This window comes from Apostichopus japonicus, chromosome 1 (assembly GCF_037975245.1).
Source record: "Apostichopus japonicus isolate 1M-3 chromosome 1, ASM3797524v1, whole genome shotgun sequence".
Lineage (NCBI taxonomy): Eukaryota > Metazoa > Echinodermata > Holothuroidea > Aspidochirotida > Stichopodidae > Apostichopus > Apostichopus japonicus.
The window spans coordinates 13033471-13058411 of NC_092561.1; the positions used below are offsets into that span (position 1 = coordinate 13033471).

General features: G+C 35.5%; 1 protein-coding gene across 1 annotated transcript in view; it reads right to left on the reverse strand.

The window, feature by feature from the left end:
• LOC139967870 (uncharacterized) overlaps positions 1-11913 on the reverse strand; it is a 61136-nt gene extending 49223 nt beyond the window's left edge. The window contains exon 1 of the mRNA XM_071972028.1: positions 11122-11913. Within this exon, the coding sequence (XP_071828129.1) occupies positions 11122-11298 (177 nt within the window). The 5' untranslated portion in view covers positions 11299-11913. The remainder of the gene's footprint in view (positions 1-11121) is intronic.
• Positions 11914-24941: the final 13028 nt, after the last annotated feature.

Below are 24941 nucleotides of genomic sequence, written 5' to 3' on the forward strand. Positions count from 1 at the left end.
GATGACTTTGCCTCAACCTTTCACTTTTGAACGCAATGTGCTGTGTGTAAAATCTGTTAAGGCCCTGGGCCTAACCTCCGGGACCCGGCGTTTCAACCCATCTCAATACTGTCGTTACCTCGCTGGTGTAGTAATGTAATATAGACCCCAAAACAATGCAATGCGCACTGCAGTAAGGATTCATCCAAACCCCACACATATACATATGTGAAGGGTTCCTATCACATATTTGAAATATTTATTAATGAGGAGAAAGCATCCTTGAGTTCCTCGAAATTTATTCTATTCTTATTATTCTTTTTGTTATGTCGAAAAATATAGTTCTCCACCTTTAATGCAAACGTGAATTTATGAATAAATTCATTACAACTTAGTCTTGTTTTGACGATTGGTACTGAAAATACAGAACTTAAGATGAAGAATGAGAAATTTATAGGGTGACGTTTCTTCAATGAAAACCCAAAGAAAAAATCCTTTTTTTTGTGAAGTGAATATTTATACCAATAACCTTACTAACCACTTCACCTAACTGCTGTGACATTCCCAGAATAGGTGATGAATGGTTTCAATTTAAATTTTACAGAATGAACATAACGTGCTGTCAGAGATACCCATGAGGTTAAGGAGACAGTTGGTTGGAAGAATTCTATTTAAGAATCGGAATGGAAAGTAGGAGAGTCTCGTCTCAGAAATAGAGTGCCAGGCATACTGAAAATGTTACTCCAATCGTGACAAGTGAAACCCCTAAACTCTGCTTTCCATTTTGGCCATAGCAGTTGGCTCCACAGCTATTTTAGCCATGTAAAACTTACTATAAAGATACTGAGAAACAGAACCTGTATAATACAATATGTGAATCAAACAAATCAATATCAAAATTAGTAATGTCATTAATGATACACCCACTCTGCTTCCACTGAAGAGGGATACTGCGAATCAGTCCCCAGTAAACAGTAAAGGGAAGGTGTGCCAGCCGGAACTTTTGTTTTGAAAGTTTGGTAACTTAGGGCCTTATTGTTAATGTCCAAAAATCCGAAACAAACTTCACACCCTTTTTGTACATGAAATCATAGTAGAAAATCTTGTTTTTGGTGCGAATATGATGAATGATTGTTCCAAATGATTTGATTACCGAAGTTATCAGAGTGAGGATTAAGAGAAGCCTCCAGCCAGGCTTTAACTTTTTGGTCTACAAACATATAAGAAAAGCGTGGAAGATCTAAATCCACCTTACAATTACACTGAAAAAGCAGCTTGCCACCTAACTTTACATAACATTATATAGTAATCATAATCATAATCGTTATCATAATCATAATCTTCATCGCAATCGTAATCATCCTCATAACAATCATCAAAGTCTAATCATAATCATAATCATCATCATCATCATAATCATAATCATCATCATCATCATCATAATCGTCATCGTCATCGTCATCGTCATCGTCATCGTCATCGTCATCGTCATCGTCATCGTCATCGTCGTCGTCGTCGTCGTCGTCGTCATCGTCATCATCATCATCATCATCATCATCATCATAATAATATGATAAAGTTCAAATTAGGAAATAATATATACATTAAAGAAATTGATTTATGCGTGCCATATTCATTCAAGGTTAACGACATTTATTTTCTGTGGATGTGGTATTGAAAGCAATCGATCAAACCAACTTCATGACTATATCGTCTATTGGTGAATGCCAAATGAAGGAATAACTTACAACAACGCTATCTATATACAGCATATACATACATATTTAAAATTAACGATGCTAATATGAATCGTTTTTATATCTGTTTCCACTGAAATGTGTATAGTATAAAGACATATCAAATAACTGCTTGAGTAATACTTTCCGAGGTGAGGTTTGGTAGAATGCATCTTAACATTCACACTATAAATGTAACGTTTAGGTAATTATACTCAGCAACTATATGCACTGTTAGAAAACAAACCCTGGAAGTGAATTTGAATATGTGGAGTTAACTTGATTGAAAGAAAGAAATAATCAAACCAAAAACGAAATATAGGTAACATGTGAATGAATTAAAGCGGTTAGCCATCGTATTCAAAAATCTAGCTGAGATGACGTTCGCATGGTTCCTTCGTCCTTGAACGGAATACAATTTGCATTTGGATTGGATAGAAAAGATTTAGCTTTCAATAGGAGACCGTTTCCTATATATCTGTTGTATTATTCATTACAGTTCACAAGTGTTGTTATTTGACACCTTCTTGGCTATTAAGGTACCAAGTTAAAAGGTCCAAATCTTAAAAGCTATAGGCATGACGTTCGCTTTCAAATATGGAATTCTACGGTTGCTATCACATTTTAAAAATATGCAAAGAATTCATTATAACGGAAAAAGCCAGTGACCGCAAAAGAAATATCTTCTTGTAGGGGGCACCTTGCTGAAAATTATCCATAAGTTAAAATTACTCGAATATTTACTAGGAACATTTGATCTTTCATATCGTTTCGACTGTTCTGTCGATAAAGCACTCAACATGGTATATTTCCAAGAAGAATCTTAAGTACCACGTTCCTCATGTGTTCTTCCGTGAGGTATTAAACTTAACACTGAAGATTGCACAAGTATATACTCCCGAAATTGACGCTTAAATAGATTTTTTTTTTCTCTTGTTGCTATTTCAACCAACCATACGCGTGTACTGAAGAATCTTTCCAACATTAAACTGAATAATGTCGTCGATCCGAACGTGTATAACAATGTTATTAAAATACAAAGCTTAACAAAAGAGAATATACTTGAAAAAGATAAGCTATGTAAAGTTGTACTATCAAAACTTGCAACTGTTGACCCTCTACATAGAGCGCGCCCTCTCCATATAGCACGCCCTCTCCTTTTAGCACGCCCGCTCTTTATAGAACGCCATCTCCATATAGCACGCCCTCTCCTGATAGCACACCCTCTCCTTATAGCAAACCCTCTCCTTATGGCACGCCCTTTCCATATAGCACGCCAATATTGGAGACAGTTTTCTTTCCCATCTGAAATCTCCATTTGTTCATTTACATATTTTAGATTCATTTATTGTATTCTATCAATCCAACTCAATCTAGTTAGATTGATATCTAATTCAATCTGCTGATGGTGATAACTAACGTAGGTGGTTGCGACCACTGGCTTCAACTATCGATAAATTCCGTTAAGTCCAATACCGTATAACGTGTTCCCCATAGTAAATGTTAATGTTAATTTCTTCTTTAACCGTTGAATAATTTGGAGGATTTACCGACTTCAGTAATCTTCTAACCATTGAGGGCTCATCTGGAAAGCAGTGCTTCTGCACTGAGCAGGACTACCCTCATTAAAGATGACAATAATAATAATAAAAAAAAATCAATATGATACGACCAGATTAAGACAAAATGCAGCTTAAAATATTAAAGTATAGGCTCAGTTCCTTGTACAGTGTTTATACCTGCAGTGCTAGGTTGGTACTGGGGCTGTTAAGCATCACGAACAACCATACATAATAATAATACATGTAATCCGGGAGTCTTAAGAACAACTGACGTCAATCGAAGATTTTATCATATTCTGTCATTAGACACATATTCCCCTGTGTAAGAATTGCACACGTAATACCATGTAATAAAAATGATAGTGCTGAAGGTTACACATATGTAAAAGCCAATGATAATGATCATGGAAAAATTGAAAAAAAAAATACTACAATTAATACAGAAAGTTAGAACGAAAGACGTACGGTACACCTCCTAAATATGTGCAGATGTTATGGGTTGTCTATACTAGACTATCGAGAGTTGGTTTTTCAAGTCAACACCGCATCATTGATGCATAATAAGAAAATATATGGTTAGTAATGGAACTACCTATAATAGAAGATGTATACACTGAAGAAGAAAAAGCAAAAAACAGTAAACTGAGCGAAGCTTCTGTTGAGATTTGTATTTAAAAAGGAGATGTAAATATGTCCTTACGACAAAATCTGATTACTCGTCCATAACCTTCGTTTCCTAAATTTAGAATTAAGGAATACAAAAAATATATACAGAACATAGGATTGGTAGCATCAAACAAGAGGGTACCCTCTATGCCCATTTTCTCCTAACATTAACATAACAATGTACATAATCCTAGCGATAAGCTTGAGTGTTGTATAATGCAGTATACTCTTTTAACAGAAACTCGCCAAATGAAGAACTTTAACAAGACTATACAGAAGAGCACAGAGGGTAAATATTATCTTGGATATTGAAAAAAAAATTGTAAGAAGTACCAGTTTGCTGAAAATTAGATCTCAAAGTTTGCTTTTTAACTGATCGTTAATTCTTTGAATATTTACAAGAATATATGACGTGATACCTACTGTGCTGCTTCAAGTTTTGTACGAGCAAAGGTATTTACATAATTTGAAATTTACTGCGTCAAGGCCTCCATGTCTAATGACGCAATAAAACTGTTTTTGGAAACATCCTTGATGAAACCAATATTTTTAGGCGGTGTACAAGTCGTAAGTTTCAAGCAATTACAATAATGATACTACTATAATGATACGACTATAAACGTGAAACGATGTCACGTGTACATCGGAGTTACATCACGAGACAACAATCCTTTCAGATATACATGCCATTAAAGTTGCATGTTATAGGATATAGAATTACCGCCTTCTCCAGATCAAATACCAAAGACTTACCCACTTTTCATGCCTACAAACTAGTTTTTGGTTTTAGGACATTCATTTAACTAATATTCTCCCATAATCACGTCCAAGTTTCCGGTCATTCTCTAATAGGCATACTTGACATTTCATTGCCTTAGTATGACAGAAGTGGAACATATCTGCAGGCAATTTGCAGTGTATTATCATAAAGATCAATGTGAGAAAACTACCGAGTTTATAGGATACTGTACTCCAATTACAGCCGAGAACTGAAGAAATAAAAAGAAAAGTACTTAGCACGTGCCCAAGATTAGCTGCAGATCATTAATCTACTATTTCTATGGATCGTAATGACTGGTGTACCTCACTACTTGGATAAATCTCAATATATTATGTAGAAGTTATCAAAATCTTGAATATTTTTATATTTCAAGTTCTGTATTGAAAAGTGAACTGATGCCAATGTAGGCCAAGATGAACAAGGATCTTAGAGGAATGTTTTATTTTCCAATGGTTTGTTCACTCCAACCATGTCTTTGAATCCAGCCGATTCACACAGAGATTACAGTAAATACTGAAAATCTTAAAGTTTTGTACCACAGTTGAAACTGGATCGTGCTGACAAATCTGATAAATCGGTAGCATGTGCTATTAGGGTTACAGTAAGAACTGAGGATATGTGTAATCCCAACAAATCCCAACAACTGGATTTGTTGGAATTACACATATCCTCAGTTCCTACTGTAATCCTAATAGCACATGCTACCGATTTATATCACGATCCAGTTTTTACTGTGGTACAAAACGTTAAAATTTACAGTAGTAACTGTGTTCTCTGTGTGTATCGGGTGTTGAATCACGTTCACACATTCCTGGGGGAGGCTGGAAGTTTATGTAACTGTCATAACCGTTACACGCTATTTATTTCTAAATCATTTTCAAGCTTCCGTTCTCCTTGAAATTGTTTTGACTTTTGTAAATTTTGCTGTTCCTTAATTGTCATAATGTTATTCTGCAAGTCGGAAAATGAAAGAAAGAAATAAAGGTGTTGTGACTACATATTTAACCTTCCACACTTGTTAAAACCATTAGATATCCGTCTTCGGAACACCTGCTAAATGTAACGTATATTTCCTCATGAGATTAATAAGTGTCACATTTTACAGCTAAAACAAGTGACAAAATCCAATTAATCTTCCAAACCTACACCGTGTTTTACGGTCCAAACATATTCAATGGCATTGTTACCGTTGACGTCAATGTATAATAATTAAAACATATTTTAATATAAATAATTAAGACTGGATTGGTTGCAAAGTAAACTTTTTTGATCCCTACCAATGGAATTAGAAAAGAAGTGAGAATATTTGCGTTTTACGTCATGGTTAAGGCGAAAGTACACGTGTCTACAGGCTTAAAAGTTAAAACTATAAGTAAAATAGAATTGTAATCATTTGTGATAACAAAAACAAAGTGAAAGACAAAATCACATTAAAGTTTGCTCTTATGCTAATGACTCACGAGTGACTTCCATTCCAAGCAATAAAGTGGAAACTTGTTTCCTTTCACCCGATTTATCAGCTAGATAAGCATTAAATATTTTATCACATATTTTTTGTCAGAATTGTAAAACCCTATTCCCGAGTTTAATAATGCATTTTACGAAGAATAGGTGACAGTAAATGTTATACCTAACGCAAAATATAACTCAGCAAGAAACATAGGTGGGAGGAGATGGGAGGGGGTGGGAGGGGTGGTAGGGGGTGGGAGGGGGTGGGAACGTATCACCTCCGGTCACTCATACATGTCATGACGCTGCCTATAAACTTACTCACACTTACACCCCGAAACGGCGAGGAGGTACATTTTGACCCCTTTAATGACGGAATAAATGTTTAAGTTATGCTCTAAAAGAGAATAATTAGTTATTATTTGGCTGGTATTTCTAACAGATTAAAATAATTCCCTTCAAGTATCTGGCAGTTTTGTTTGCTTAAGAAGATGTTAAATGAAAATTCCTGGAAATACAACATATTGGTAAGTCATTATGCGTAGTTTAAGCGTTTCGCCGCCAGCCATGATGCACCATGGGAATACAATATTATGACATATGTCTGGCTATGATACAGATATGCATTAAATGTACCGATATATTGTTACATAGGTCTGGTCATAATGCACATGGACACACAATACATGGTAAGGTTGTGGTATGGGCCTGTACCTACGCAGTACACATGTTGTGGTATATGAGCTTCACAGCAGATGTGTAATACATCGAGAAGGCCTTATTGGTTTTAAGACAAGCACGATATTATAGTTTCACACTGCTTTTCTTTGAAGTTTCACGGCGGAAGTGATTATTGCTACTAATTGATAATAGAACCACCAGATAGAAATACATCCGTCTAAACATTAACTGCACTATACTGTACAATATTTACTTCAAGTAAGTTTGTTCTGTGAAGTTGAACATGGGTTTGGAAGTTAAAACTCTTCAGTCAGTTTCACATTCAAATTAAGATGATGTGATGCAACTCTGTGTATGGTGTATGAGTCAAAGAATGGAAAAGTGGTGATTTCATTGTAATGTGTTACCACTGCGGTTTGTAAGAATCATTCAGAAAGGGCACAGTTGCAGAAAAATGGGGAAGTTCGTAAATTAAAGTTAATGTTTTTGTTATTTCTTTACGCAATTGTTTCACAGTTGAAACCATGAACTGGTACTGTGGTGTTAGCAAGTATATGTTAATAACAATGTTGATTGTTAGTTCATGTTATCCGTACTATGGATAAGTGGATCTAACTTAAAAAGATACGCACGCCTCTGCGTGAATGATTCATTGCTGTAGTTACTGACTTGGACATAAACATCTCCGACGAAGTAAAACCCTTCGAAATGAATCAGCGCAATGATGTCATATATGGTGTATAGTTGATGCATAATTCACGTTTAGGTGGAATGTACACCTACAGTGAGAGTAAACAGAGGTATCAAAATAACTTGATACTTATATTAGTCACATTATTAGTCATACTTTACAAGTATATTGCTTATAGTGTTAGTGTAACGCCACACTGTCCTAAAACAAACTTGAAGTGAAATGATCTATGTAACGAATTTAAAAGGTTTATACCACCATCAGGCCGCCAAGCAAAACAGCGACAAACAGAGCTTAAATCCCCATGAAGTGTCGTTTCTGATGTAGCAAAATTAGTATGTGTTCTGAACTGCATCAGAGAATTTTGATCAGTATGCTACAATATAGATTCCGAACGAATTGTCTCAGACCACAATTACTAGCATTTATTTAAAAATAGAACAAACGAAACCTTTGAAATTATACTAAATTTGAAGGCTCTAAGAAAATATTAGCTAGAAGTCGACTCGAAACTGTAACATCATGATTCCAACATTGAGATGAAAACCTGAGATAACTGGTTCTTGTTCTATAGACAACACTCTCCTTGCTATTTCTCAACCTAGAACATACGTACCATAAAACCAAATACAATTTGTCTGCAGACCTCTACCATCTTGGTTATATATGTTCCTGTTTACTTTTCTTTTCTTTATTATTATCATTTCTAATTTACTTTCATGCTTTCTCTTCATTTCTTCTCATATGCTTTAACTGTTAGCACATTCATTTCTCTACTTTGTAATACAGTGCTACATTAATTTCTATGGAACATTCATGATTTGGTACTTATGTTTTATCGATTTCATTCATTTTGTCAAGTCATGGAAATATCAGGATTATAAATTTTGATAATTTGTGACATGAGAGCTGAGTAATTTCGACACGCATGCAGCTTAATAGGTAAATTGCTATTACAAACACATCCCTGGGCATTCCCATGAGCCAATCTCTCAAATGTTTTGTTAAGTGGTGTCTTTGTTAAGTGATGTCCTTATCATAGAAAAAGTGTAGACGGTTTTTTTAACTTCACCTACATAGTGCCACTAATCATAAGGTTACAATGAAATCAATAAATAATAAATTGTGGCTGTAAAAACAAATTAAAAAATAACTACCTAAATGAGTTTGATCAATTACTTTATTGAGATATTTCTGACGAGATACGCTACGTTACTTAGCAACGGCTAACAATGGTCAGGGCATTGGATAATTAAATGCTCAACAGAGTGTAAAACTATGCAAATCAAGAAAGTTGGAGTAAGGAATAGTGAGACCAGAAAAGAAAGATTGATATTTAGCTAAAAACGGTAACAACAACAATACCTTTTGAACAACGAGTAATATGAAAACATACTACATACATACATGCGACTATAATACATACACACTTAGACATGGGCGTGTGTATAACGTATATATAGTCTAGAACATTAACTGGCTGCGTGGAGATTATAATTAGAGCGTCATAACACGTTGGTCATAACTATTTATACACCTCGGGGAGAATTAGTTGGAATCTTATGCAAATCCATTCGAAGGGGCGACTTCAATTGGATGACTAGAGGCAACCTTCGACAGTTAGGGCTACTTCACCAGGTCTTCAAGGGAACTAAGCAATTTGATAACTATGAAAAAAATATAGTTATTTGGCCTATAGCGTTCGGTATTTCCACCTCTGCTAAATAGAGCTCACAGCAAAACTCAGAAAGAAAGAAAATAAGGAATATATGAGACGAAATGTAAAAAAAAAATCAAACAACTGGAAAACCCCCCAATTTTTTTTATCCCGTTCTACCAGAAAGGACGTAACTTCAAGCCTGAAATAACGAGGGTATTTATATCCCAATGTATTAAGTATACTAGCTGTCCAGCTATATCACTGCTAGCAACGACCTTTAAAATGACATGTTAAATTTACGTGACATCTGTTTATAGATTGTTTAAAGAATGAACTATACCTACGAGAGGGCTGAATACTTCATCTGCGTTTTCATAACTTTTTTTTCATACTTAAAAAAGAGTCTTTACATTTCTTTAGACGTTACACATACTTTTCAATTTTGTATGCTGCTTTATGTTGACAATTCAGTTAGAAATATAGCCTGAATTGTAATATACGCTAAACATATATTAAACATTTATCACACACTTGCTGGCTTGGCTGATGTATGATATTTAGACGCAAAGTTATATTTCCGAAGTGATGAAAATAAAGAAAATACGACGATTCAATTCTGAACTGTGCCAAACCTTTTCAACGCACTTGCATTTGTCAATTTCTAATTAGTGTTAACAACAAGTTTATACAATGAAAAGAAAGTGACCTGTTGTCATAGCAACCGGCTACTACTGTTAAAAAAGAACATCAACAATTACTCTTGTCTAGAAAGTTCGGACAGTGACAATACAGTGAACTCATCTGTAATAGGAAAGTCTAGTATGCGGAGCCAAAGCCCGTTAAAAGAAACAAATTAGTGTGAAGTACAGCCTTAATACCATGGTAACATTTTGATGAAAGGTAACGGTAGAATATATTAGTATTTAGACATCCATTTTGAATTTGTCTCAGGTGTTTACAGCAGATGGAGTTATAACTCTCTCTCTATCTCCATGTATGTCATATGTCTATAATTAAACACACAAGTGTTAGGCTGACGAACGTTTGACCGTTTTTATCTCGTATTGAACGCCTAGAGGGTGTGAATTATGGCCATTAAATCCAGGGGTATATCCATCAGTTGAAGGACATACCGTACATCCACAGCAGAATTAACTGTTACGGTACGTTACTGTTTCCGTTAAAGTCGACCTAGGCTGTTCGGAAGGATTAATTTGTCATAATACTGTTTGCACTTCTTCTTTCGAGTACCGTTCAATACTTTGGAGCATTTGCAAATGATCGCAAAAAGTCCATTTGTTAATTCTTGCTGCATGACACACTATTTATTGGAGATAATATCTTGTAATTCTGATCCTAACCAAAGCTATGCGTCGTGCACATTGCTTGCTTTCTTTAAAACTAATGTACTTATTATTTCAATAAACTGGTTTGAATTGCATTTCGTTACAATCCGGTCAATAAATGAGTCAAACCACTACGGAATACTTGTGACCAACGTACGACATCTTGGGGTGGGAGGGTAAGGGGCTTAAGCCTTTTGCAGGCTCCATTCGTTTCACTAAAAAGATTAAAAACAATTCCATCTCCTCCGTCTTCAATGATATTTCTATAGTCAAATGTGGTAATTTCATTTGCTATAATTCTGGTCAAATTAATCCTAGACTGTGATTAATTACTATCACTATTATTATTTTGTTGGCGGGTTTACTTTTGTAAACGTTCGAAAAAGCAAAATTGTATATATCACGGCACTAATTTGGTTGCGTTGTAGTTTATACGTCTCTCCGCTTAGGACCTCATAAAACAAATATATATTTATAGCTGGATTAATTACATTAAATGATAATCCAAATAACCAGTAGAAAGTGGAAGGTTTTAATAACCTCCGATTGAAGAATTTTTTTGATACATACCTTTCTTATTATGAGACTTCTTAGCATTGATTCATCCACCCCCGATAGCAGGGGTTCCTGATCTACCTCGTCCTCGAATACATCAGTATCACTGTCCCACGTGTGAGCGGATGTTAATGACACGAACCAACAACTTAATACAGTTGCACAGAGAAGAACTCCAGCTCGCCAACTCATCGTTGCTCCGTAAAATGTAGAAACCCTCAGGTCCTGAGCTTGTATACCCGTTTAATGTCGGATTTTATCCACAAATATCTGAAACTCGAGCAACTTTAGCGACACGATATCTCTGGACTTCACCGGTTTTATGACCTTCGCAGTTAGCTTCGTTTCTACCACAATCTATCTTGTAAAAGAAAATTTATTTCCTTAATGAAAAAAATATGTTGGTATTCGACCCGATATAGTTTTACCTATTAACAAACTTTCTTCGTGCGAATCAATTTATAAACGATCGTCAAATATGAAACATGCATAAGAAATAGAAGTTGCCAGTTATCCGCTTTTAGTAACTTTTCCCCGAAAATAGTTACAAATGCCTCATAGTAATAATTTCTTTTTATGTCAGCAAGCTTCTAAGAACGGTTATCAAATCCTTCCTCTTAACTTCAGATTCCTTATAATGTGATCCAGTTGACCGTGGTCTCTCTGTATACATGAGATTGCTCTCATCATTCAACTTTAAGGATTTAATTTAATTTCAGTTGTTCAACTGAAAAACAGATACACTGTATCCTATTTTAGTAAACAGTCTCCGCTTGTCCCGAGAAAATGCCAAGGTACGTTCTTTGATACCTTCAATTAAATGTTCAGATTCTAATTCATCGGGAGAGGCAATTTAAGTGGTCGGTTTAAGTGAACACTCATTCCCTCTCAGCCAATGGGTAACCATCTATGACATTTTCGCGTCAATGCTTTGAATAATTCATAAGCCATAGCTAGCAGGAAATAGAGTTCGGAAACATAGGCGGCAAAAAAATTCTCGCAGCGAGAACTAAGCAACGATTTACACCAAAGCCAGAAGCGATTCGCCGTCAATCACGTCGATTCTTTTATGTGCTGACGTGTTGATCCATATGTATTTCATCACGTTAAAACAACATACTAGACGCTAGGCATCTATTAACAACATGATGTATAATGCATGAAAATTCCTCTCTACTGTCAACTAATAAAGATTAAGTCATTCATGAATTTAACAGCAAGTCAACAAATCTAAATGTTCAGTAATGGCATTGCGTGTTTAACGTATATGTTACTGTAGTACTAAACAGATGATGAAGGATATGTACATATCACCACAGTTGTATAACCAGTCAGCCAAACCTGATCCAATCTTATATAAGTAGAATGATTGCTAATATTGATGAAATGATTTACAAATAAAATGCAGTGACTTGGTTTCGGTGTATATAGCTTTCGAACACTCCGGATGCTGAAGGGAACAGACTAGGTCGTTGCGCATATAATTGATACTAACACAATTATTGTGGCAATAAATTACTACTACCCTTATAGTATATCAACTTATAAAATTTAATTTAATATTTCTCCTTTCAGCGCCAGCGTGAAAATGCTTAAATGCAAATGATGTCTTTTGAGGTCAAAAAACAAACAAACAAAAGAACAAAGATAAAAGAGCAGAAGAAGAAAAAGAAAGTAAAGAAAACACGAAAAAGAAAATAGAAAACAGAAATAGCTTACATAATCAGCTAAGAGAACTGTCACTGTTTGGTGTTCCGTGCTATACTGAATCTATTAGTCTTGACAAATACATGTATGAATATATAAATATATATATATATATATATATATATATACATATATATATATATATATATAAATATATATATATATATATATACATATATATTTATATATATACGATTTTCATTTAAACCTGTGTAGCGGATTCCTGATATATATATATATATATATATCAAAATCGTAATGAGTTGGAAAATCAAGAACAGTGAAAAAACTTTCAGCCTCCACCGGGATTCGAACCACGGGCCTTCCGCTCTGTACGCCGACACCCTAACCACTAGGCTATAGACGCTGATTGCATGTCCAGAGGTTCGAAACCGGTAAGGAAGGTCGTAATTCCACTGTAGGCGTTTGTCACCTGTATCGAACAATACTAGTTCTGTTTTTGGTGACATATTTTGCCTTACTCTAGAGATCAAACATGATGCTGACCAACTCGAAAATCATTTGTGATTCCTAAAGCCTGATCTCGAAAGAGATACTTTGAACAGACTTTATGTTAATGCAATGAAGGTAAACGACAAAGGCAAATGAATATATATAAATGAAAATCGTAATGAGTTGGAAAATCAAGAACAGTGAAAAAACTTTCAGCCTCCACCGGGAATATATATATATATATATATATATATATATATATATATATATATATATATATATATATATATATATATATCAGGAATCCGCTATACAGGTAACCCCCTTCTTAACAAAATCTTGGTCTCGGGTTAAATTTGTCGACGATTTGTAACCTAAAATGTAACCGATGTATAGTGGTTTAATATCAGACTATTTGTCAGCTTTCGTTTCACCAAATACTATAGTTGATTTACCATAAAACTGAAATGGTAATTACCGTGGAATGCACGGTAAGAGGGAATCATGGCCGAAGAAATAAAGTAAATGGCAACAACAATTCAGATAAAAACCCTCAAGTGATGAAACGTTCGGTATGCCTGACTTAATTTGCTCTGAGGCTACAAAAAAAAAAAAAAAAAAAAAAAAATGGTTTCAGTCATTATTTTAAGAACTATTTCTCTGGCATTCACCGAAAAGTAACAAACATGTGACAGAATGACAGATATCACTTACCGGGTTTGATAAACTAGGTCTTTGTCATAATTTAGATTTTGCTAGATATCTCCTTACATCTGTGACAACTTAGCTTAAAATGACGTCGAGCAATGTGGTTGGCCTAAGATGGGAGGGAGAGACAGGGAGTGTATTGCGTTGTCACATTGTACTTCCAATTAAACTAATGCTTAACGCAAAAAATATTAAATCCCCAAATTTAAGTCGTTAATTGGGTGTGAACTAGATAAAACTAATTCCGAAGTTCATTTTCAGTATTTCGTTTGATAACTTACCTCACATATAAATTACTACTGAGTATGGAAGTGACATTTATTCGCTTTGACCATTGAGGCACATGTACCATGTATAGTTTACAAACAGGCAACAACTATACAAATTCCTTAAAAAAAACATTTCCTAAACACGTTTAAATCACATAAAAATATGGTTCTTAGAAACCAGCATTGATATGAACTGTAATACCTCAATATTATTTCATTTTAAAATTTATATTTTTATTTATATTTCAATTGAGAACCACGCTTAAAGATAACTACATTGAGTCCATCACCTTGTTTAATGTTTAATTATATTCATATGATAAAACAATAGAAAGAAGAAAGAAATATAATTTCCTTACCTTAGATTATAAAGCTCATTCACAAAACAGAATCACATGTGTTACCCAGACCCACGAAATAAATACACTTTTCATGGGCTGAATAACTGTACAATTAATGAAACAGCACAGTTCACACCGATGTCTTTACAGCCAAGTTAACTATGTATTGAACAGCTAAGTGCAACATAGATTCACAGACAATTCATGAAGGCCAAACATGACTGTTGTAAAACCTTCAGTATTCGATTGTCCCTATTCAGAAATGTTGAACAGTCCAAACAAAAATATTTCCAGTAGGAGTTAATTTGGCTACTCCCTGTTAATAATGAGTGTGGATATTTTTTTTCAGAGATCGCACATGTTCTGCAAATATTCATTTAGTAGGGATATTACAATAAGATAAAATCAAAAAAAAAAATTGTTAGGTAATTTTTGCGACCTTCGGTGAAGAATGTAGGTTACAAGTACTTTTTTCAAAGTGCTCGATTTGGCTATATCTTTTTGTCAATTATGTTCACAACATAACTTGTTTAAATGGATCTGAAGGTTTCTGGAGGGTGGTCGATGTTAATAATTAAGCTGTTGTTTCAAAATCAGTGCTGATTTTCTGGAAGTTGAACTTGAAATGACATATGATAACACATCAATATGATAATCATGGCAGTTTATTTCAGATTATACTATTTTCCTTGCCCATATTTCACATTATTTAAAAGTGTACATAGCACTGCTTCAGTTACAGGGATCTCAATTCCAAAATCTTGGCTTGTAAATTATGTATTCAAATACGTACATACATTTGCAACTGATCAATTGAATGTCAATGCCCACATGCTTCAACCAGAACTTCAACCCAACAGAGGGAACAATGTTTTCTCTCATTATTTACGTAATCAGTTGGTATAATTGTTTGTAAACGTTGTAGGTATATGTGATCCACAGTTGGCTTCCAAATCCGGAATGCGGGTGGTGCATCAGCCGACGACAATCCAACACTATATGTCTACTGGTCACAGCCAAAGCCTTCCTCATCATTAAATAACAATGCGCTATACGCGATGGTATTACTAAATTACACGGTGTTTTCTCATGGAGCTTTAAAGACTAAATTCCATGGTTTTCATATTCAGCCAATAAATTGTGGAACAACAACTTTGTAAAGAACGAGCACAGATTGCTTGTTGAATTGGTTTTCAGTCTTATTTTTTTCTTATTTTGTTCTTTTGAGATATTTTTTATTTAAAGCTTATCGTTATATTTAGGTTTAAAATAGGCGTTAACTGATATACATCTGCACGTAGTTGTTGTCTATTTATTTGGTTGTTATTTACCTTAAGGTGAGAGATGTTTAACCGACCCTGTTTCTTTGTTTACTTGGTTACTATTTCAATAGTTTCATTCTTGTTAACTTTTCTTTATCATGTTTCACATTCTTCTTTACTATTTTAGTGTTGTTTGACAAGTAGTTTCGCTGTTTACCTGCTCTTCCTCCTAATGTATTGACTTATTCTCATGTCCGTAGGGTTTGTGAAGATAAGCCACGGATAACCTAGAAATCATATCTTAGTAACATATTATTGTCGTCTGCAGACGCCCTCGCACGTTACATCATATATGTATGTATGCATATCACTGTTTCATCGTGAAAGTAACCTACAATTTTTTATGACTTGTTTTAAGGTGTCAGGGGCGGAATATTCACGGCGCAAAAAAAAAAAGGAAAAAAAAAGAAGGACTAAGAAAAAAATGGCAAAAAATAAAGAACCACAATAAAATATACTTCAAAAATGTGTTTCAGAAGATTAATCGGGTCTTGTTTTCAAGCTCGGGAAGTGCCATTTCCTGCAATCTGGGAGGCATTTTTTTTTCAAAATTTTCTCCATTACGCTACGCGCCAACAGTGGTGCCACGTAGCGTAGTTTGACCCACCAAACGTCTCCCCGATAATTATGATAGATGGCCACACTCTGATCAGCCATACCAATCCCAAACAGCTTCCGACGCCCCTGGGTGTACCGTTATACCGGTACAGTATCGGTGTTGTCATATGTTAAGGTTATTAAAACTACAAACCAGCACAACTTAGAGCAAATGACTTGAATTAATTTCAATCCAAGATTAATACGCGCGGCTATATAGTGTAATTCTTACCTGGCCCTGGTTAGAATCGTATTCTTATTGAAACGGTGCAACGTTTTGTTATTTATTCATAATGGGGCTAGACCTATAGGTACAAATGCTAGCTTTATGTTATCATGTACTTCGTATATGAAGTGAGCTGTCTTTCTCGAGATAAGTAACCATCAGTATTGGCCCCAAATTTAACATTTAACAGACTTCGCAAACTGTTTTCGTGGTGATTTGCGCCTCCAAGTTATTCCCAAATATTGAGAAGTGTTGAACCGGACATTTACATGTCTCGACAAAGTCTGGGTGCAGTAAAATATATCTAGAAGCATAAGTATGAGTGACAATAGTCATGTCCTCCAAGCTACATTTGCTATGACACTAATACAACACTGTTACTTTATGAAACGCTGAAAATATTCCAGGGCTGACTGGACTTGTTTCCTGCAGAAATAATCAGCAGTTCTGACGTCTTGTTCAGTGGCGTGCCTAGGATTTCAAAGTCGGGTGTGGGGGGGGGGGCAGGTTGGGAGGGGAAGGGGGCTGGCTGGATTTCTTAATTTTGTCACACTGGTTAGCATAGGCGTATGAGCCCAATTTGATTTTTTTGGGGGGAGGGGGGGTGGGCTGTAACGACTTGCCCGAAGAAAGATAACCAACATTTTCGCGTTCAACATGTTAATGTACATATCATATATAGGCATGCATCGGTTATTACAACGCATAATTACGTACAACCACTGCCGTGTTATTACCCTTCCATATTGGTTATACTTTTTGGGAAAGTTGTTTTACATTTAGTAATGGCGAACTAGTCGGGCAAGCTAAGAACTTTATTTTAATTATCAAGGAGATATTTTAATTTCCTTTAGCTACATCATTGCAATTTATTTTTCCTTCAGTATAGGTGCCTGAAAAGTTCTCAGCATATTGCCCGAATTTAAAAAAAAAATACTTGGTTCGTGGCTTCAGCCCCTATGCTGATTAGGTAGGGTCATGATTTTTAGGGAAGAACAAACGGCGGATGAAGGATTTTACAAAGAAGTGGAAATGGCGTGGTTGAAAATGACTATTTTTTGTGAGGTTGAAATGAGGGCGCGTGGGTGAGGGGCGAGGGCGCAGGGGTGGGGGCGAGGGGCGAAGGGCGAAGGGCGAGGGCGCAGGGGTGGGGGCGGGTTGTACATCAATATCATTCGTCTATTTCTTTCACGGCTGAATGTAAAAAACTCCCGAATGAAGAATGAGTTTGAGTAAGATTGACTGATCAAGGAAACGGTTCCTTGTATGGAAATGTGATTATATCTTCTTCCTCTTGCTTGCTCCAGTTTATTTCTTCATCAGATCAAATGACATGAATGATTCATAGTTATGTTCATTTAATGCCATGCATAATATATACGTAAAAGACCTTTTACTGACATTAAATCGAATAAAGAAAGGGCAGATTTCAGGGAAACTATTATCGCGCCCACTGGTATATTTTCTTCATGAAAATGGCTCCCCTCTTCAAAAATATATACCTCCTTTACCTCCTTCTTAAAAAGTTGGGTTTCAATTAAATCAATTGGATACTTCAGTGTTTCCGTTTAATTTCCATTAAAAGAGGGATGGTTGATATAACATCAAAATAGATCGCTATTGAATCAAGCTGATAATGGTAATTGTAGTTATCCTGGGGGTTTCTGAGAGGTTTATTTCCCTGGGTTATGATCATAGAGGCCTGGGAGGCATTCTTATCATGAATAATACCATGAAAGAGATCAAATCAAGTCCTTACTTTTATATCTATTTGAGGTTGATATTTCAACCTTTGGAATCTTGTTTCAAACTTTTGTATCAAAACATGAAGTAATATGTTGTGTGGAACCTGCATGCTCAGATGTAAGCCTATATTGTGTGTTACCACATATATTGATAACATTGACCACGGTAGGAAGATACAATCACACCATATTCTGAACATGTATATCGTTCATATTTCATTCAATTTTACTTCTTTTTATAGGCTAGAAAAACTCTCTGAATGTTGCCTCAATTTTCTGAAAGTTGATAAGCTTCCTAAATTTTTTATTCTTCAACTATTGAAGTTTACGAATTGCTATCAATAATTGAAACGACTGAAATGAATAATGTTGCTTTTATTAATCTCGAAACTCGTAGTAACAGTGCAGAAATTTATACAGAAATAAAACTGCGCCTATAGTATATGTATCATTATTATTATAGCAAAATTGATATGGCGCTCGCTTGTACAGAACAATGAAGTATCGAGTGGTGCTTTACAACCTAATACTACCGGCATATTACACACAAAAAGCGGCAGAGAACAGGAGTGTCTTTAAATATTTATTTGCAGCATTTGTTAGAATCACAGCGGTAGTGGTATATGCGCCATATATATATATATATATATATATATATATATATATATATATATATATATATATATATATATATATATATTATATATTATATTTGAATTTGTCCTGATGTCTCTAATATGCCATGGTACATTTCATTGCGAGGCGAGTCTGTATACAGCAGGGTTTCCCTAACTTAATCCCCCACGAGCCCCCTGTGGATGTCAGAGTTGGCCACGAACCCCCGACTTTTCGAGACACAATCTCAGTCATTATTATACTATAATACCCATAACAGTGCTTCGTAAAAGATCAAGTTCATAGTGTAATATTGGAATGATAAAAAACAAGAGATGAACATATATTGATTTGGACACTTCAAGATCAGACGTACTGTCATACGTACACCAACTTCACCGAAGCCTGTGTATGTTTCATAATTCGTTCATTTTATCACATGCACGGTACAGTACTACTATGGTAACATATGCGTATGGAACGCGAAAAGAGTTTGTCGATAGGTACGACTTTTGTACATTACTAAATTATATGATATATCAGATTTTAGTTCAACAAAAAGTACTGTACTTTTGACTTTCAGAAACGTCTTACGAACCCCCTGGGATGGACTCACGCACCCCTAGGGGTTCATGCACCCCAGTTAGGGAACCCCTGGTATACTATACAGCATCAACATTAGGTAACTCACAAAATGAGCTTCAAATCACCCAATCAGTTTGTCATTGAAGTCATATGTAAAAGCTGAAAACCTTTGTCAAACTCATCACTGTGTCGTGATAGTAATATATTTATATATAATCGATGAAGAGTAATTAATAAGGTAAACAACTAAGGAATATTCATAAAATCTCCCTTTCTTCCGGCATAGTTGCAGTTTGTGACCTCTCTGTCCATCCATACTAATTTTAGATGTGTTCTGCCTATGTATGTAGACCTAAACTGCGTTATTATTGGCCAAGACATTTCTATAATATATTATACAGAATATATGTATAAGTATCCCATTCTTTAGTGACATATACATTATAGGTAACACATTACGGAATTTAAAGATATTATTATAATAACTAGTAAATAAACAGTAAAAATGGATGATTCCAAAAGTTCCCAATTGCCGGATAATTCAATTCAATTCAATTCATAAGACTTTATTTCAATCTCTTGTATTAAAGTATGCAATTATGACAAAAGACGTGGGTAAATGTACAAGAGAACAAGAGATTGAGGAGTGCCAACAAGAAGCTCTGCAGAGCTTGTTTACGTTGACACCCCTTTACAAATAAAACATAGAAAGAGAGCTTAAGATAAAGTCGTCGTACAGGACCAATACTCGTTGCAGTATAGGACATATTGCAAGTTGACGCTTTAAATAAATGGCGCTGTACTACTTTTCAATCGTAGAAGTACAAATTTCCCACCGTCGCTTTTTAGTGTATTTTGTAAATATTTGCTGTTGAATCATTTCAGTGATCAAAGAAGCAGTCGCTATCGTAGGTCTAATTGAGGATCAAAGTAAACATTGACTACGACAACTAAAGAACACAATCTCGTTGGTTTAAATTGAAGCGATGTTTAATTAACAACTCTCATTAATACTTTAAATATCATGAACGGAGAATAATGATCAATCGAAAAGACATGTGAGGTTGGTATCGATATATCGATTTAGCTGGAGAATCACCGATTCTTTTAGCTCTTGTCCATTAATTGTTTATTATGGTGTGTCACAAATACAGGTCATATATCACTTATATCTACTATTACACTTAATAGGGGAACGAACTTAAACGAACCTTTACAGCTTGCATTTGTTTCTAAGCATAGAGCTATGAGATGTTACGGAACAGCTTCATGTTCTAAGTAACTTCTGTGGGGACACTACATTCTTCACATGGTAGAAGTGGGGTTGCATGGGACTACATAATAAAATATCAATTCTGAACACTTAATTTAAGTAATAAAAAAATACGGAAAATGTGGGCTGATTCAATTGTTTTTGAAATGCAAATTTATTGAATATACCTCATATGTGTGTCACTTAATTGTTTACTATACTTCAAGTATAGTATAGTATAAAATAGTATATTATTATTTAGTGTACATGCTTCAATTGAGTAATCAGCTTGTGATGCTTCCATGGTACAATAGAGGAAAATACTAATTGGTAGGTAACATCCATTAAAAGTCTCAATACGTGTTTGATGATGAATTTCGGAAAACAAACTTCCGAAGCAGATTCAATGTTTCTTATTCTAAATACACTTTGACCAGGTGGGCTTAATGGAGAAAAGCTGTCGCAATCGAAAGAAAGAAATTTATTTTCTGTTGCCCTTATGGTGCGAACGATTTACCGTAAAATCAGTGCGACCGCCCATATCAGCATGTTCATTACACAAATGTAACCTATATATACTCGTATCGTCCACTCGTAAGTCCTTTTCCTAACGGTCGTAAAAAAAAAAGAGATTTGATTCGCGCATGATCTGTTGGGCGGGGCTAGCAAATTTTAAGTGAAGTTTGTAGAATCTACGGACTCGTTAAAAAGCTGGCGAATTTTATTCAGCTCAAAATAAAAATAATGATTAATAATATGAAAATTGCATATAACGGTGTTATTTTCCCTGAGCTTTTTAGGGCAGTAAACTGGGAAGGTCGAAGTTAACATATGGCAAACACACATTGAGACTTTAAGTTGCAAGCAATATGTAACAAATATAAATAAAGATATAGCGCCACCAAATAAAGGAAACTGAAAATGACGAGCGGTGACGGCGTGTCAATCGCATAATCAGTTGTTATGTATCTCTTTAAGATTATTAGCCCACGGACAGGTCACGAAACTCGATCTGCCATGCTGCTGGTAGCTCATTGCACTGAACGTTGTATCCATAGGCGTACGAGGCGGGAGGGGGGGGGGGGCAGGGGGCAGACTGCCCCCAAATTTGCAGAGGACAAGAAATACGGGCAAAAGTCCTGAAAAATTCGGGCAGCCTAAGAGGAGAAAAAATATATAAATATGCAGTAGCTTGCCCGATTCTTTTTCAAATTTTTGCCCGACAATTCCGTGGAGAGCGTTTTTGTTATTTGGTTTCTGACATTAATACTAATATAGGCCTAATGATTTTCTTTATTTAACATCATGATGCCCGAATATTTCCATTTTTGCCTCTTCTAACTTACCAAAATTTTGGGAAGTGTAAATTTCTAAAACGTGAGATTATAATATAAAGAATGTTTAGATGCAATTTGCAAGGCCTCAGAAGTGCCATTTCCGGCAATCTGAGAGGCATTTCTTGCCAAAAAAATTCTTGTGCGCTACGCGCCAACCGATGGTGGCGCTCCGCTTAGATAGTGTCACAGGAATTTTCGGGCACACAGTTTCTGCCCCCCCCCCAAAACTAAAATGGTCCCGTACGCCTATGGTTGTATGATTGCCCTTTAGAATACATAGCTACGAAATATATTCAAAACTTGTGTTCAAAAGACGGTTACTATTTCCATGTTCTAGTGAAGCGAATTAAGTATATAGGCCTATGCCCATCTGACGAGAGTGTTTGCTCCCTACTGACTTCGTTCGCCCACGTATAACCACTGTAACTTATAGCTCTTTATTTGACGAAGTATTCATGCATACCTGTCATTAAAATATATCACATTCAAAAGCTTGCGGGGAATTATGAAATTACTCTACATTTCGTTGTCATTCTGACAGATCTCAATTTCATAATCTCTTAATTTTTGTATCTTTGGTTAGAGTTGAGGTTTAGGGCTAAAAAATGACAGGGACCATTGTAAATGACTTTAACATGTTTTTCACCAAGAATGGTCATTATTCAACTATCCAAAACTAACCAGCTGTATTTAAGACTATCCAGATGTTCTATGTTTCTACCCGATACCACTAAATCTGAAATATTGACTATTGTAAGGAGGCTTAGCGACATAAGGTATGTTGACTTTAATGATATGAGCTGCATGCACTAAGTGGGAAATATCATCACCTATATTATCCAACCGTTTACCCTTATTTGTAACAAATATTTTTGCGTGCAGGGAATTTTCAGACATCATGAAAGTCGCAAAAGTCCTACCTGTATTTAAGTTTGGTTAGAAAAACATTTTTCACAAATTATAGACCAGTTTCATTACTACCGAACTGAGGTACATATAGCCTAGAGTAATGTACGTTTATTGGCACACTTGCTACTGTACTCACTGGTACCTATAGCCTTGAGTTGGGTAACTGTATTGGCACTCTTGCTATTGTACTCACTGTAACCCGTAGCCTTGAGTTGGGTAACTGTATTGGCACTCTTGCTATTGTACTCACTGGTACCCAAAGCCTGGAGTTGTGTTAGTGTATTATAACTCTAGCTATGCTCACGCCTTCTACTATATCTCATCACTCTGAGAAGATGAACCAGTAGTCACTGAAGGTATGTTTACGACTTCCGTAAAGACATTTACTAGATTATGTAGATATGTTTAACTTATCTGGTATCAAGAGAGTTTTCCGAAGTCTAGTTTGTCGGGATGCATCGTCTGCAGCCACCACATTGTTGAATCCAATTCCATCACCAGCGACAGCATGCAACTTACATTCAAGACAAAGGGTCACATCACTTGCACAACCTCTAATGTTATCTATCTGATCTCTTGTAGAGTTTGCGGCATCCAGTATGTTGGCGAAACCAAAACCAACCTAAAGAAGCGACTCTATGGTCACTGATCCACAGTCAACACCTTGAAGACTGAGACCCTATAGTTGGAGAACACTTTACACTTCCCCACCATACCATTAATGACATGTCCCTACAGGCGTTTGAATCCTTAGGTTGCCGCCCTGAACTAGTACGAATCAGCAGAGAGAGATGTGGATGCAACGCCTTCGCACCATTCAACCTCATGGGCTCAACATCATTATGGCTACACAGCAATTTCATGAAGAGTAATGGACTCGTTCATTTTGTTCTTAAGGTAAATTTTAAGATATGTCATTTACAATCGTGCCTGCCATTCAGGCTACGGAGGATATTCATAGTAAAACAATTTTCTTCCTTACTTTTTCCCCAGAGATTTACAACGCCTTTATTTTAAATGCATTGAAGATAACACCCATTACAGAGAGCCCTGTCTATATTATCAACATTTAATACATATCTAGAGATATTTTTGAGATAATAGAATATAAACGACGTTAGACTCGAATTCTAGGAGGTATTGTATCATCTTCAACACAAAACCAGGATGCGCGCATGATGACGTCACGTAAGAAAAAAAAAAGAGCGCTCTTAAGAGTGTTTAACATTTTAACTAAACGTAATATTACTGTTATAGTGCAAATCGTTATGATTATGTACAACATCAGTATGAATCGCTTGCATACTTATCCGTTAAAGACGGTAATGAAATAAAACAGACTACAAGATTGAACGGTAGGTAGGACAATGAGTTTTACTTCCGTGTTTGCATGTTTGAGGTATGTTCCTTTAAAGTCGTCTGGAGTGGAACCACCTGGTTCTTGTCTGTCCAATGTACCATTAAAGCAACATCAAGTGTATTATGAGAGTCTCATCCACAACTTATATCATTCCCGTTATATACAGACATATTACGTGCATAGGATAGTATACATCGAAGCAATTTTAATCTCAATAGATCTACGGAGGGTTAAAAGTAAATAGCATATATTTGAACGGCTGATATAACAAAATAAACACAGTCATACATATCAGAAATGAATTGATTCATCCAATAAAGTCTTTGGTTGTAAAACTATAAAACATGAACTTTGGAAACAGTTACAACTATATAGACTGATTCCTACTGATATCTATTTAGCGTCCACG